The following is a 16,577-nucleotide window of genomic DNA, read 5'->3' on the forward strand; positions in this document are numbered from 1 at the left end:
GTACAGTAACCATAAAAATTATTTCAACATAGGAGTTTGTTTCAGTGCAAGAGATGCAAAACTTCCTAAAGTATGGGCATGAGAAATCTTCCACTGCCTGAATTTTGACTTTTGAGCTATCAGTCACTGCACTCCAATAACTCATTGTTTGAAGAATTTTTCAACATATTAAGGTGCCACATAATTGGAACTATGTTTTTATCACTATTGCATAATATTTGCCCGTTTTACTGAGGCCAATGGGAAAGTTGTGGTCCACTTCTACCTCGCCTATGGCCTTGGAGGACTCATGTGGGATTTGGAAGTCTGACTTGCTGAGAGGATTAAAATGGTGGCAACCCTGAAACTTTACTTTCCTATTTCTCCTCTTTGGAATCTCCCTGCATCATGCACCCTCTGCACTCAGGCACAGGAGTGACATCAACGACTTAGTCCAGTGCTACTTCATTAGTTGCTAATTGTGTGCTGGGTGTCCTTGGTGGCAGGGTGTCCTTGGTGGCAGGGTTGGGCAATGTTTGGACTCCATACATCTTACTCTACGTGCTATTATCAGGGATGAAATGTGTCCCACATTTCTACAACACAATGTTATCAGTACTTGTGATATTGCACTACCCATACATAGCAAAAACCCTCCCTTGCAAAGTTCAGAAACCTGGTTATGCAGTGTCTTGAATGAGAGCCATTATGGGTAGCTGACTCCATCACATAAATGCATCTGAAGCTTGCTGTCAACTCATCACTCCTTGTTTCCAGGATAGGGTAGTCACAGGTGCAGATTTTTGATGCCAGGCTCCACCAGATTAGGATCAATGATCAAAATGCATATAAATCTCCATGAAATCTATGTTGACCACGAATGTAAAATTTCCCAACTTGTTTCCTCCAAGAGACTAACAATAGCCTAAGTTCTCCGACATGGTGGGAAACGTTTGATGTAGCCTGCAAATAGACTGTTTTGTGTGGACTACATTGCACTTGATGTTAAAATGTTGTGGCTTTATGGTTGCCTCAATATAAGTTTGTGTTCTTTTTTGTAAAGAGTTATACCAGTAATGCAAACAGCATGTGGCTGCTTTTTAAATTCAATGGAATGCAGCACTGTGACATGGCACAGCGGGTTAGAAATCTATTTTTAAACAGTTTGTTTAGAAGACAGCTGAACAATTTGAAAACTGAATACTTAAGTATTTCAGTCCTGTGTTTGGTTAGCCAGTATTATTTTGCAGCAGATATACAAGAATGGGCTAGGGCTTTAAGGTGAGAGCCAGATGCTTTTAAAAAATAACTCACTCCCCTGATCATTCATAAAAAAAATAAAAGGTTTCAAAACCTCACTTTAGTGTCAGCTAAAACCTATTTGACTGGCCTGGTCTTCTCTCAAACCTGGGTGCTTTCTAGCACTTTCACCTTCTAAGGACATTCGAAACACACTAGGATGGTGGGAGAGTGAGAACGGTAGAGTGTTGAGCTGTGGTAGACCAGATGGCCTTTATGCATCCTTGGCGTTTGTTATATATTGTCTATGTGTTTTAAAAAATATAGTTCCATAAGGGTGCACAAAATCCAGCAGTTTTATTTTCTGAAAGGCTTTTATTAAAGGTGGCACTTATTATAAAGCAATGTAATCTCTATACAGTTCACAGAAGTGCCAAACTCTGCAAATCAAACTATCCAACCATGTGCAGTGATACAACATCAACCAGAGTGGTCTATTTAACTAAGCTTTGCAACATGCAGTAGTTAAATTTATAGTTTCAGACTTTAATTACTGACTATACCCACAAAATGAAATTTGCAACATTTCAAAGGGGGGGCAAAACAATTGATTGTTGTGCTGGTGGGAAGGACACAAGTCTCGCTCTCCCGACAAACAAAACTGGAGTGCTGTGCAGGTTGCACTTCCTTGTTGTTTGAAGATCAATTTGTTATGTGCCGCCTTGAATGATAATTGAAGATTTTAATGCAGTGATCCCAGCAGTCCAACACCAGAAGCTGGCCCTTGGGCGACACAGCTACCCCCACGGGGCACACTAAGCCTTCTCGTATCAGGCTGACAAATCCACCCTCTTTGGGAAAGAGAAGGATCTCCTTGCGCCCGCTGTCCGCAACGATCAGGTTCCCGTTGGCGTCGACGCACATACCTGCGATGCAGCGGAAGTCTTCATTTTCGGCAAAGAAGTGACTGTACTGACGGCTGAGTTGCCCCTCTGGACTGACGGAGCCAATGGAGAAGCCGCCTTCCAGATGGTGCTCATTCTGACTGTTCTCCAGGTTCAAGCCCAGACCCTGAGTGAAGTAGACGCTGCCGTTGGCGTCACAGGTCACAAACTTGGGCCTTACCGCGCTGCACAGCCGGGAGTAGTTTACAACACCAACGTTACGGTCCACTGTTATACACCACAGTTTGCCGCCTTCTACGTCAGTCACAACAAACTGCCCCGAAGGCATTGCTGCGATGCCCCAGGGCTTTGTCAGCTGGTTCCTGTGACATGCCACACATTGTCCCGCAGTGGTATAAATCTTAACAGAGTTGTCATAGTTGTCGGTGACGCCGATTAAGCCACTGCTGTTGACAGCCACAGACAACGGTATCAGATTTGGGAGCTCAGCACCAAGAAAACTGAGAACAAAATTGTCAATACTGTTTGGGCTTCTTCTAATCTCCTTCATAAAGCCTTTCCTATTGAAGAGCTGGACTCGGAAGTTTCCCCGATCTGCCACCAGCACTTCGCCTTGTATGGTCACGCACAGGCTCACTGGGAGGTGAAACATCCCAGGCAAGTTGCCATGGGAACCGATCTTCTTCAACAGCTGACAGTTTGGGGGCCCAGAGGCCATGCTTTCAGGCATCCTGCCTTTTGGAGGAGACGACGGTGGGAGGAAGCTGGCAGTTTCTTTGGAGGAGTCTGCCTCTTGCGTTAACTCGGTGGGGGTAAACGTCTCCATAAGTGTTTCTTCAATGGGAACAGTATATGGCCTGGTTTCAAGTTGTCCTACCTCAGTTGGTTCCAGGTGATCTCCTTTGACCAGTTCCACCTGCTGCAGCGTTAACTGGATGGGCAAGTTGTTAGTTAAGTCAGGGTCTTCCTCGTCGATGTCTTCTTCAAGAAGAGCTGTGTCAGCCTGTTTGATTTTGGTGCTGAGGTAATCACACCTCGACACAATCTGCACCTCTGCGATGTTGATTAGGTAAGCATGCTCCTCCAGGATCTGATTGTTCATCTTTTCAACTTCCGACACGGCCGACGTGAAAGCCCTGCGGGATTTGGCCAGCTCCTCCTGGATTCTCCGCTCAGCACGACAGTAATCCTGATGAATTGCTTTGTACTTTGCTTGCATGTTTTTTGCTATCGTGTCCACGGCTGTCTTCTTGCGCTGCATGTCCGCCATCATTTCCCGTAGCTTAGCGAGCTTGAGCCCAACCTCCTTCCGCCGCTGTTCAGCTGCAGCGCGAATTGTCACAACAGTGTGCCCTTGCACTTGATGAAGATCAGTTTTGCAGGCCTCACAAAGGACCAGGCAGCAGTTCTCGCAGAAGTTTCGAGGCAGCCTCTTTCGGCACACTTTGCACATGACCATACACATTGCTTCACTCAGACTGGCCGAGTCAATGATTTTTAAAACTGTAAGATTGTCCGACAGTTGGGACAGATTGTTCATCCTGGTTATTTTGCTGCAGAAGGGACAACGTACTCCATTTATACTGTCTGCTATAAGCTTTTCCAGACACTGCTTACAGATGGTGTGTCCACACTGCAGGAGTTTGGGCCTTATTACAGTTTGGTTGAAACTCTCCATGCAGATGGGACATTCCAGCACCTCCCGAACAATGTCTGGGTCCAAGCTAGTTGCCATGATTAGGCACCTATTTCACCTAAAAGCAACAAGAGCGAAGAGAGGGGTGAAGAATTTCTCAGTCAGTTTAATATAAACTTCATTTCAATGCAAGTTTTTAGTCCATAATAATTATATGTATATATAGAAAAGAGAAAGTGAACATTGACTCATCTCCGCTCTCAAAAGGAAATTCTGAAACAGAGCACCACAGATCTAAACAATGTACAAACTTCAATGTATTTCTATACCATTATACAAGCCAGATTTGTAATGTGACCTTTAGCATCTTTCCAGAATGATCAGTGAAGAGGAGAAAAAAAAAGGGTAATTGGTCAGCTGATGTACATTTACAGCTGCAGTTTTGAACTTGTGTAGGCTCCCATTATCATCTCTGGTCAAGGGAGCACCATCAGGAGAAATAGTCCTTCCTTTGAAAAAGGGTAGTCAGTACTTTTAAAACAGAATTAAGAGTTTCTTTATGATACCAATGCCCCCCCCCCAAAAAAAAAAGTATCACTTCAATGGGATGCAATTTCCTTACAGGGGGTGAAAAATGACATTTTCCGTAAGGAAGTACTGCTCAGGAAATTTCACTTCCAAACACAGGGATGCTGGTTATGCTTTGTGTATACCAATCAACAATGCACTAAGCCCATGTCACATCATTACACAACATTTTTTGAAACACAGGATTTTTAAGATCCTAAAGAATTTTAAAATTTGATTTGAGGACAGCAGCCCATGGATGGTAAGGGTTATATGTTTCCCCTCCACATTTTTTTTTGTCTTGGGTTATGCTCTCCCCTTCTCCACGTCCAAGAATTGCCTTGAATGTTTCCCCCAACTGATATTGGCTTGCGCCTGTTAGGAATGGGTCCGACAATCCCTTGAGCGCCAGAACCAGCAATCAGAATTGATTCAGAGAAAGTCTCTGTGAATAGTACCTGTAAGATCCTCGAATGTCTTCACAATCAGTCAGTACCTTACCGAGTGGCAATGTCCCATTAAAAGTGAAAAAAAAATTCCAGCAATTTCTTCCTGTCGTTCCCTCTCACATTGCAAAACACTGGCTGTTACCAGAATTAGCACTGCACGTAGCTCATTTCATATTTTTAGATCACTCGGCAGTCATTTTAATTGTGGCTCGAATACCACATGCAGTATTGCAGGTGAGCAACGGGACCACGGTGCAGCGTTTTTTTTTAAAAAAGCCTTTGCATGTTGAGTGATTCTGCAAGTAAATCCCCAAACAAGGACGCGTCAGGCCTCAACGCGCAACCAAATAACAAACAAGCCCCACATCTCAAATTTCAGAATACTAACGCCTCATACACAAATGCAGCGTGAGACATAATTAGCAGCTCACCACTGTGCAATTTAAGTGTGTTTTTTTTAAATAAAACAATTATTTATAAACGAATATGAGAATTGATTGCAAACCCGGTAATGCGATTGTAGCCTTCAGGATGCATTTAATATTGCAACGGTCGAGGCATATTTTTTTTTTTGCTTCCCCCCCCCGCCGCAGGCCGTTAGGCCGCTAGGCTGCACCGAGAGGGAACTGTCAATGCAATTCCAGGGGACTTGTGTTGGGAAGTGAAGGGCCGCTGCGGTGCGGTGCGGTGCCCGGGACGGGGCCGGTGCGGTGCCCGGGACGGTGCGGTGCGGTGCCCGGGACGGGGCCGGTGCGGTGCGGTGCCCGGGACGGGGCCGGTGCGGTGCGGTGCCCGGGACGGGGTCGCTGCCCATTGTCCGCTCCTGCCACTCACCTGAGTTTGAGGACTCGGCGCGCGTCTCTTCTCCGATTCTCGCTGGCAGCGGCCACAAGAGCGCGCGCACGCACTCGCTCACCTTCCTCAATTGTGACGTCACCGCGACTCGGAACGGCCCTCCGGACGCGCGGGTGATTGGCTCCGGACGCCGATCTGCGATCGGTCGATTGGTCCTTCGTGTTGTCAATCAACTCAAAAGTGGGCTTTGGCATCCCGACCCGCGGGGGGGGGGGTGAGCGCGCGTGCGTGCTCAGGTGAGTCGCCCGGGGTTTGGGGAGGAAGGAAGGTTGTCAGCTTTGCTATTTAAAGGCTGCAATTTAACAGCAATATCTCGAACCAAGATAACCTGATTGTTATAGAGCTATTACCACACGAGCCTATTTATTTTTCCCTTTAGTTGTTGGAAAGTTTGTGTGTTTTGATTATGTTTTGTGTACAGTATTTAATATAACCGCTTTTTTCAGGTTAATTTTATTTATATATATATTCAAGTTTTTGAAGGTGTATTCTCCCATTTAAAAATTGTTTTGCCAAACTCCTTGTCTGTATTTCCAAACGTGATAGGAATGATGCAACTGTAACACAGTGACATTAGTCATGTCATTGACCATAGGTGCAGGAAGAATTGCAATATTTAAAAAGTCAGCATTGCAAAGTGCAGCATACTACTTTATAATTCGCTTAAGGGAATCAATTGGGGTTGGGTTGTTTGGATTCCATTAAATCAATCACCTTAAGCAGAACGATCACCACGCCCATATACTGATTCCCCTGAGCCCTGCTCTTATCTTTTAACTGAAGACGAATCTATTATGATTGCAGCAGTTCCATGTCTTTATGCCACGTAATTAAAAAATACAGGGAAGTGAAGCAAGCTGACTGTATTTAACAACACTTAGACATTTTGGCTTAAAGTGGCACAGCTCCACCTTAGCAGAATAATATATTGTGCGTTATATGGAATAACACGCCTGTTTTTATGAAATAGTATATTATTGACTTAACAATGCCATGAGATATTCAATATACCTATCTATAAAATAAAAATGGTATGACTGCATGAATTTCCTTTTGTCTATCACATGTGTGACAAACTTTGGGCATCGTACCTTCTCGTATGCAAAGTTCTTCCAGCTGATGTCCTTTATCTCATATTTATGAAAACAACAAATCAGAACAGTAAGGAAAAATTAATAATAAAAAAACACAGAAGCTAAGCCAAATTGTTCAAAATATCTTTTTGGTCTCAACTCTATGAATAGTGAGGAAAATCTACCAATAGAAGAGAACAGAACTGATAAACAAAGGCTTGCATTTTTGTTTCTTCAGCTAGCTGAGTATGCACTATTAAAAACATTGAAAATAAGGGTTACAACATAATGTACATAAAACTTAATAACACGATTCACTTTTTACATTTGAGTACCGTGATATTTTTAGTCAGAGGCCTTAGGCTCTTCTGAGTTCATAGTCATGCAAGAGCTATCACTCTGTCAGCTAAAGAAGGGTGAGAACTATACTTGTTTCTGCAATTCCCAGGATGCTGCAGTTTGAGCATTTGTAGTGTGGAGGCTCTCCAGCATGTATCACTATGATTCAGTGCAATGGGAAGAATGTCACAGTAGCTAGATCAATAATTGAGGTTTTAATTAAATTATTTGATTATTTGCAGGACCTTTTTGAGGTAAAATTCAACAGGGAAACTATTTTCAAGTGTTATTCTACACTTGAGAGCGATATCCTATTAGAATATTATGCTTTCATGAAAGCCTAGATTAAAAATATTTTGATCAAAGTCAACACTGTCTTAGTTCATTATAAAAACTAATGGATCGTCTCCTGTCGATCTATCTTAATTCATTATGAAAACAGTGCCCTCAAAGTCAGGGCAAAGTGAATTTCCCTTAGTGCATTAGCGATACTGTAGATATAGGTAGGCAGATCAGCAGCTTTTTAGCGGTAAAATTGTACGGTTGCAAGTGTGAGGTTTAGGTGGCAGGAGAGAAAAACCTGGTAGGCTTCTAAAAACACTCAGGAAAGATTAAAACAGTTAATCTTGGAGACAGGAAAAGCATTTTAAAAATGTATTCAATGAGAGCAGGAAGCCCTGCGGAGTGGATACTGGGTCCTGTGGGGCAGGGGAAGGGAGGCATGAATAGCCTGTAGAACCTCTCTGAGAAAAAGAAATTCCGAGAAGTTTTGTGAATCATTCACTTAAATATACAAAGAGGAAAACAGAAGCAAGGGAAGAAGAAAATATTGCATAATGGGCTGACCCAATTCCGGGTCGGGCATTTATCAGGCATCTTTGGGACACAGGACGTTGGTTCCTGAAATTGAACCTCATGCCAATTGTACAGCCGTAAAATGGGCGCAACGAGGTACAATCTCCACCTCAGTGTATCTGTCTGATGTTGACAACTCAGCCATTGACTTTTATACACTCACACAATCTTGTCCTTCCTGCATTATATTACCACTTCATACAAACACCTCTGGAGTTTAGGATAATTCCAAAACATAGCTAACTGTCTCCTGGATCAATTTTGTAGTTTCTCTTCATAATCTTCAATACTTCAATTAGATCACATCCAAGTCTCCTTTTTTCCAAATAAAACAAGGACAGCGTTGTTAATATTTGCTCCCAACTTAAGTTTCTGGTACCTGGAATCCCCAACATTACAGTTTTAGGAGGGCCGAGTAGGAATTAAAAGGATTTATATTATTGTTGCTCACCCCCACCCCCCCCGTGCAATCTTGTTCCCCCCTCTCTTTCCCCCCCCCCGACTTCTCTTTTCCCCCCCCCTCCCTGCCCAAGTATTGTCTGCAGTTCCAGTCACCTAATGAAAGGAAGAATATTATTGCCTGAGATGTGGCAGGAACAAGCAGCAAAGATGATTTCGGCAATCAAGAATTTAAGTTATGAGGAACAAGTTGGGATTATTTCCTTTAAAAGAGAAGAGACTTTGATGTGACCTAATTGAGTTTTTCAGGATGATGAAGGGAATTCACAAAATTAATCCAAGCAAATTGTTATTATAACAAAGAGTTCAAATACCGGACAACACATGTTAAAAATTTAGGAACTTGTTAATAAGGGAAGTCAGATACAATTTTTTTCATCTAAAAGATAATAGCATTGTGGAATAAGTTACATTGGAAGGCCGTTGAAGCAGCTGGTATGACTGAGTTCAGGAGGCAAAATTATGTGTTTTGGAGAGAGAAGGAATAGAGGAATTTGGTGGGGAGGTGGGGCTGGTGAATTAAAAAGGGGCAGGTTTGTTGACTTTTCCTGTTCCTGTGATGTGGAGATGCCGGTGATGGACTGGGGTTGACAAATGTAAAGAATCTTACAACACCAGGTTATAGTCCAACAATTTTATTTGAAAATCACAAGCTTTCGGAGGCTTTCTCCTTCGTCAGGTGAATGTGGGAATCCTTGAACGTTTAGCATTTATATTCAGAGAACAATACCTGGTGATTACAGATAATCTTTCCAACTGCCCGTTGTCAAGGCAATCAAAGTGTTCAGACAGAGAGGTGTTACCTACAGGACCACCAAATATACAAACTGGATATAAATGCGAAACGTTCAAGGATTCCCACATTCACCTGACGAAGGAGAAAGCCTCCGAAAGCTTGTGATTTTCAAATAAATTTGTTGGACTATAACCTGGTGTTGTAAGATTCTTCACATTTCCTGTTCCTAAATAACATGAAGTCATTAGCAACCACACAAAGAACAGGAATAAACTATGGATGAGTACTGTGTGATCAGATATCAACTGTACTTCAGTAAGGGAAGGGGCCCAGATCTGATAGCTGAATGTGAAGATGCCGCTTGATGCCTGAAAGGCTCATGTCAAGACTGGCTGGATGTTGTGATATCAATGTGAATAAATCTGGAGAGTGCTGTAAGAATGTTAGCACCTAATGCAACTTTGCGAATCACCTGATTTCTGATCCACTAACAGTAACTTCAGTTTTAGGTCAGAATGTCAAGGTCAGAACATAGTCATATTTGGTAAATTAAAAAGTTACCACTGATTTCCATTATTTCCATGAAAATGTTAATATTTGTAATGAGATTTAGAGCAAGCTTTAATTCGTTTTAAGTGATGGCAAGTACTCTGGAATGAGGCCCTACAATGGGGATCACTTAATATGGTATAAATAGAATATTCAAAGATAAGTCATGTAAGTGCTTTAACATACTGAGAAAGAGGGCTGCTCATCACTCATGCCTCCAGCACCCATTTGGTTTTCCTCATTTGTGGGACAATTCTGTATTGAATGGTATCCCATCAAGCATTCTCTATGAAAATGAAGTGAAACCCATCACTGAGGAGGTCGTGCTAGTGTTATTCTGGTACTGTAGACCATTGTGACCTTAAGGTCTGTTAAAGAGATGGAGATATGAACAGGTTGTTGGCTTTAGCTGCCATTCTTAGCAGGTTTTAATTTTTTTTGCGATTCACTTATATTTTAAAGAGTTTCTAATCATGGTGCAGACATTGTTGAAAGGATAGAATGTCCCGAGATTAGCTACAGATCTGATGGATAGTCAGAAGATGAGTCCGAGAGTTACATCGTATGAGGGTAATTTTGACTTTGGGCAATATTGTAAAACGGCGATATCGATTCAGCCGCCCTTAGACATCTCTCCTGATTTTCATTTCCATTGACTTATGGAAATGAAAATCGGGAGAGAATTATAACAGGTGGCTGAATCAATATCGCTGTTTTACACTGCAGGCCAAAGTCAAAATTACCCCCCTTTAGTCTAATCCCTAGTGATGCTGTGTAAAAAGTTGTCTTTGTATATCACCACTGTGATCTCAGTTCTTAATTGTGCAGCTGCAGTTGCCTGAACAGTTCAATGTTGTTCAAGCCTCATTTTGTTGCAACCTTATGCACAATGTGAATTGTGCCACAGGACTAAACGTTACACTTTTATCTTGATATTTTGCACTAGAGACTACAGCAACTACTCACCCTTCTATTTTGAAAAATGGTGAATATCACACAACCTTCCTACTTCATTGGGTTCAGGCTCAAATTAATAGTCAAATGTATTTACACTGAAGCTGAACCACAGAACAAGAAACTCCTAATACAATACAATACTATATAAACTGTATCAAAATAAGAAGTGTTGAATGTTTCCTGGCCTATTCCAATAAATTTTGAACTGAATGTCTGATGAAATGTCATTTGGACAGTTGACACTATGGAGTCCCTTTCACCTCCTCAACCATGGAAAAAGGCAGTTAAAACAGGAAACTGGAGATAAAGGGAAAAAAAACATAATTCTTGTACAATTCTTCAGGGCCTGCAAAGGACATATTTCCTCTGAGGATCAAAGAGGTTCTTTCTCAATAATCAGGCAATTAGAATATTAATTATTTCTATCCGTTGAGTGGATAGGGTGTGAACAGCAGTTTTTCTGGTCTGATGGGTCATTTACTCATAACACTTGGCCACAACAGAGGTCTTTCTAAATGCCTGACATGAGTGAACAATCTTGTATGTTTCAAAGACATAATAGACCAGCGAAACAAACTTAACCTCATTATGGAATCATAGAGTTTTACAGCACAGAAGGATTCTATTCGGCCCATTGCTCGTATGGTGGCTTTCTGAAAGCTATCTACTTTATCCCATTCCTTTAACCTTTCCACATCTATGTATTATTAAAAATCTTATGTTTGCATGCACTTCCTGCCTAAAAAACATTACTTCCTTCCTGTTATCACTCTTTTCATTACACTTTATTACAAAAAGGATATAGAAGCACTGGAGAAAGTGCAAAAAAGATTTAGAGAATGATACAAGAACTGAGAGGGTACAACTATCTGGAAAGACTGAACAGGCTGGGTTTATTTTTTCTAGAAAAGATAAGGCTGAGAGGTGACCTGATAAAAGTCTTTTAAAATTATGAAGGAATTCGATAGGGTAAATGTAGAGAAGATGTTTTCACTTGTGGGGGACTCCAAAACTAGAGGCCGTAAATATGATAGTCACTAATAAATCCGATAAGGAATTCAGGAGAGACTTCTTTACTCAGAGAGTGGTGAGAATGTGGAACTTGCTACCACATGGAGTAGTTGAGGCCATTGGCATAGATGCATTTAAGGGGAAGCTAGATAAGTCCATGAGGGAGAAAGGAATAGAAGGATATGCTGATAGGGTTAGATGAAGTAGGAAGGGAGGAGGCTCATGTGCAGTATAAACACCGCATACAGCTGTTGGGCCGAGTGGCCTGTTTCTGTGCTGTAAAATTCTATATAATTCTATGTAGCAAAGCAGAAAGTGGGAAGAACTGGAGAGTAGAAGGTTATGTTGAATATCTGAGAAAAGGAAATAAAGAAACTGAGAAAGATACTAAGAAACGTTGAGTATCGGAGAGAGAGGGAGCCCTTCATGTGGTGGAGAGGTTGAGAAGTGGCACTACATTAGTACCACCACAGGAGAGAGAAAAAAAGAGACTGAGACCAATGAAGCCAGTTTGAATAGTCCTGCTACAAGTCTTCCAAATGTAAAGAGATGCAAAAAACCGGGACTGGTCAAACAGTAGGGACAATCTGTACTACTTGAAACTTGCAGGTGTGGGAGGGCTAGCCAGATTTGGAGCTGTGATATCGTGGAGAGGGTTACTGAACTCTATAACTTTATAAAGGAAATTCTAATGTGCGCCGTGCTACAATGGAAAAACATACTATTGCTGTTGTTGAAGGCAAGGTGCTTTGGACTCACTTGCAGACCGCCTTGTAATAAAATAATTGTTCAGAAAAGCTACCACCATCTGGTTCCCAGTAAGCATTTAGTGATACCAGTGGTCGTAGGAAAAGTCAATGACCTGGCAGGTTATAAGTTGTTGTCCTACACTTGAAAAGTGCACCAGATGTGAGCAATTGGCCTTTAAAATGTGGCACAAATAGCCCAAAATGGCACATGCCCATCCTACTGAGTATAACAACACACGTGTTTTGTTAGCTTAGACTTGAGCATTTTCATGTTTCTACGAGCTGATCAAATGAACTGAGTCATTCAGTCCCACCAAATAGCCATGATGGTGAAGAGACAGAGGCACTTTTTGCAGGCCAGTGTAGAGTCAGGGATATTCACTGTGGGATGGAGGAGAGACAGAATCATTGACTGCGGGAGAGATGTGAGCCATGGGACGACAAAGAGGTTCAGACACTGTCACGGGACATTGGAGAGACAGACACCATGAAATCTAGTTTATTGTGAGGTACTCTCAACTGCATTTAAACTCACAAAGCGGGACATTGTAACAATCCCAATGCAAATCTCCATTCATTCTCTGCAGCCAAGAAAAATTGAATCAAGTTAGCAACTAACCCCCTTGATTGCTGCAGGAACAAGACTGTTTTGCATAAATTAAAATAGAACAAGGTTACTAATTGTTTTAGTATTTTATTTCATGAATTAAAATATTTATCAATTGTCATTGCTTTAATTCTACTTTAAAATAATCATTTTTAGAAATATCGGAAGATTATTGCTGCGGATGCTATTTGAAAGTAAAGATGTGCTGTGGTGGCTCAGTGCATTTACACAGAGAACATCTGAGCCCTGCAGGCTGATATGGTCCCAAGTTCGCTCTCAGGTTTGTGTTGAACCAGCTATTCTCAACCAGGGTGTTACAGTTGGTCACTGGGAGTTACAAGTGGCCTTAGTACCCTGTATTAGCAAGGGGTACTGAGGCCAGGTCCCCCAGATTTACCACTCCTGATCTCTGTCCCGAGTAATCGCGATTGAAAGTGTGCATGCGCGGGTATCCAGTGAGGGCAGAATTGAATTTGGCTGTGATGCCCTGATCGAAAGTTGCTCCCTCAACTCACGCATGAAGAATGGCCACTTGGGTGAAGTACCCAAACGCTCAAGGAACTGGACTCAGTAGTAGCACTCTCACCTCTGAGTCAGATGGTTGTGGATTCAAGCCCCACTCCAGAGATTTGAGCACATAACCTAGGCTGACACTTCAGTGCAATACTGAGGAAATGCCGCACTGTCGGTGGTGCCGTCTTTTGGATGAGACATTAAACCAAGGGCCTGTCTGCCCTCTCAGGCGGATGTAAAAGATCCCATGACAGTATTGGAAGAAGAGCAGTGGAGTTCTCCCAATGTCCAGGCCAATGTTTATCCTTCAATCAACACCTAAAACGAATTATCTGGTCATTTCTTTCATTGCGGTTTGTGGGACCTTGCTGTGAACAAATTGGCTGCTGTGTTTCCTACATGACAACAGTCACTACACTTCAAAAGTACATTGGTTGTCAAGCTCTTTGGAATGTCCTGAGGTCGTGAAAGGTGCTATATAAATCAAGTTCTTTCTTCTTTACTCCATCAAGGAGACGAGAGGAGAAGAATAAAAAGGAAAGATGTGTGTATTTTGGAAGCTGAGGTTAATGCTGGCTGGTACATGAATTGAACGAGGGCAGCAGTAAGTGTAAATAATTGAGAGATGTCTTTATCTTGCTGTATCCTAATTTCAACTAAGTGTGATCTTATACAAGTCTGTAGTATTACTGAAGCCTTAGTACATGTGAATATATCAACAAGAACAACTTGCATTTATAAACTCTTTAACGTAGAAAAATGTTGCACGATGCTTCACAGTGGCGAAATTGGACAAAATTCCCGAGATCCCATGAAAAGTCCTCTATCCTTTCTTTTCTCTGTTAATTTTTCAGAAATTTGATTTATTTAACTTCCAAATTCAGATGGAGGTTAGCTGGTGCCCCAAACCGGTAGGAACCAGACCTTGAAAAATGGCCTCCTTTCATCTCAACTTCTTCAATTCCTGAAAGGGGTCAGTTTTCCGCACTTGTGCTGGTAAAAAGCCAAGCTGATGCCGTTTATGAATTTTTCCATCATTTCACACTTGCTAGTGCCTTTGTTTTAAAAAGCAAGTGACACCCGTCCCCCATCCCCCAAGCGAGAGGATAGTCTAACTGAAATGATGGTGGTATTTTTTTAAAATTTTCTTTTATTGGGTACAGTGCCACACCAACAAACTCATGCCAAACACATCCCCTATGTGCTTGCTGCATTTCAAACCAACTGGAGCAAAGTCAAAATGTGTTTTTGGCCTGCAGACTGCAGCTCCTGTTGCGATGGGAGTTGAGCCATCGCCCCATATGATTTATTTTGACAAGGATTATTTTACCACATTATGGAAACAGTGAGGAAACAGCACTTACGTTGATATGTGTGCCCTGTTGTCACTCCATCCCATGTTGAACCGTACTGGTTGCTGAACCAGGTTGAGAGCACCCATGCTATTTAAATATGTTTCGCAGATAAACGTGGATGTGCGCTGCTGCTGGAGTTTGGAGAGCGCAGCAAATAAGGGTTTTATATGTTCAAGGCAAAGGGAAAATTGGAGCCAAAAGATCTCAGCAACTTACATAGATCTTCTATATTATAACAATGAAAATATTCTCTACCAATATTTTCGGCAAAATATTGTAAAGTTGAAGTTTTATGAATCCTCAGTATTTTAAAAATGTTTATGCAACAAGAATAAATACAATTGGCAACGTCAGGACAGATGGCTTTTGGCACAAGTTTATTTGGTGGTCATGTGGAATTTTTACAGTGACCAGTGGTACTTCAATTCAGAAACAAAAGCTGGACAAAAACATTGTGAAACAATGTTTAAAACAAAAAACATTGTGGTCACTCGAAAGATTCCAGGAGACAAGCAACAAAATACATTGGTGTCAACAGGGAAATCTGATTATTGGATTAAACTGCTGCTGATGGGCAGTAGTTGGGCTCCTGTCTCTGAGACGATGGGGGCAGAATTTCCTTGCAGCTTCACTTGGATGGTGAGCAAAGTTGCACCTTGAGCAATTTGGGTGATTCAGCGTGTGACAATATACAGAGCAAAGAAGCAAACTCTGAACAAGTTCTTTTCTTTGACTACATGATGGATTGCAGGCTCGTTATGTGTTTCTGATGGAGCAATGTGCGGAACTCTCAAAAGAGTCAAGGAGTCTGAGAGGGCCACATCTGAACCAGATACCTGTCACTGGTGACCAGCTCTGGTGTGTGCATTTTTCAGTGGGTGAAATATGATCAAATGGTGGATAATAAGTGGTGTAATAGTACATTGTTTGACTGAGACATTGGGGTCAATTTAAATCCCCAACAGGTTTTGGGTGGGTGGGTGGGGGAGCGGGGCACACGCAAAACACGCTCACTGGCCTAAGTTTCAGGCCTGTGGTATTTTAACCAGACGCCCCAAAATGGGCGGAAAGTGGCAGCTGGCTGGCGGGCAGGAGTGGAAGCTCGGGCAGCCAGAGGCTAGCGCTAAAGAAAAGCTCACTGGGAAGTATGTAAATCGTGGGCAGGGCGTTTTGGGAGGGGTCTCGTGGGAGGGAAAGGGGGGAGTCGAGGGCGCGACTTTACTTGTGGTGTAACAACATCTTCTGGCCCCGCAAAGGAAAGATTTCCACTTAGTTTGGAGGCCTCTTGATCCTCCCTACAGCTGCCGAGCTGCTTTCATCTGGCGGGAAAACTGCATCGGCTTCCCCACTCAAGCCCGGGTTAAAATACAATCGTGATCCCATTGATGTAATGGTACCCCAATTTGCATAAGTTTACGAGGCTCCTGCCTGCTTCTGCCGGGCTCCTCAGTCACCTAACTGCACTGAGCAGTTAAAATGGAGGCCAGCGGGATTCCAGCCGGAATATAGCGGGAAGGCTGAATGCTCCATTTTAAAGTTATCCCACTCCCTCCCCTGTTCCGTTCACGTGGGGCAGGGTGGGTTAAAATCCCCCCCCATAGTTTTAGAATGTAGAGCGTTCTGGAATTTGGTGTAACTTAACACATTTGTTCTGGGATGGGTCCTGGAATCCTTTCTCACGGTGGAATCATACCTGAATAAAGCAGGGGAAAAATGTTCAGTCTAAAACAATCTGAAGCAGGCT

General features: G+C 42.4%; 2 protein-coding genes across 7 annotated transcripts in view; one reads left to right on the plus strand and one right to left on the minus strand.

The window, feature by feature from the left end:
* LOC137300495 (astrotactin-2-like) overlaps positions 1-16,577 on the plus strand; it is a 1,223,335-nt gene that overhangs the window by 754,061 nt on the left and 452,697 nt on the right. The window lies entirely within an intron of this gene.
* On the minus strand, positions 1,574-5,713 carry trim32 (tripartite motif containing 32). Its single transcript, XM_067969580.1, has 2 exons — positions 5,610-5,713; positions 1,574-3,877 (listed from the first exon to the last, which is right to left on the minus strand). Exon 2 carries the CDS (start codon positions 3,856-3,858, stop codon positions 1,921-1,923), a length of 1,938 nt encoding a protein of 645 aa, XP_067825681.1. The 5' UTR covers positions 3,859-3,877; positions 5,610-5,713; the 3' UTR covers positions 1,574-1,920.

This window comes from Heptranchias perlo, chromosome 31 (genome assembly GCF_035084215.1).
Source record: "Heptranchias perlo isolate sHepPer1 chromosome 31, sHepPer1.hap1, whole genome shotgun sequence".
Classification (NCBI taxonomy): Eukaryota; Metazoa; Chordata; class Chondrichthyes; order Hexanchiformes; family Hexanchidae; genus Heptranchias; species Heptranchias perlo.

What these genes read in the sequence shown, in the direction of transcription:
- trim32 (XM_067969580.1), bottom strand. Translation starts at nt 3,858, where the DNA reads ATGGCAACTAGCTTGGACCCAGACATTGTTCGGGAGGTGCTGGAATGT.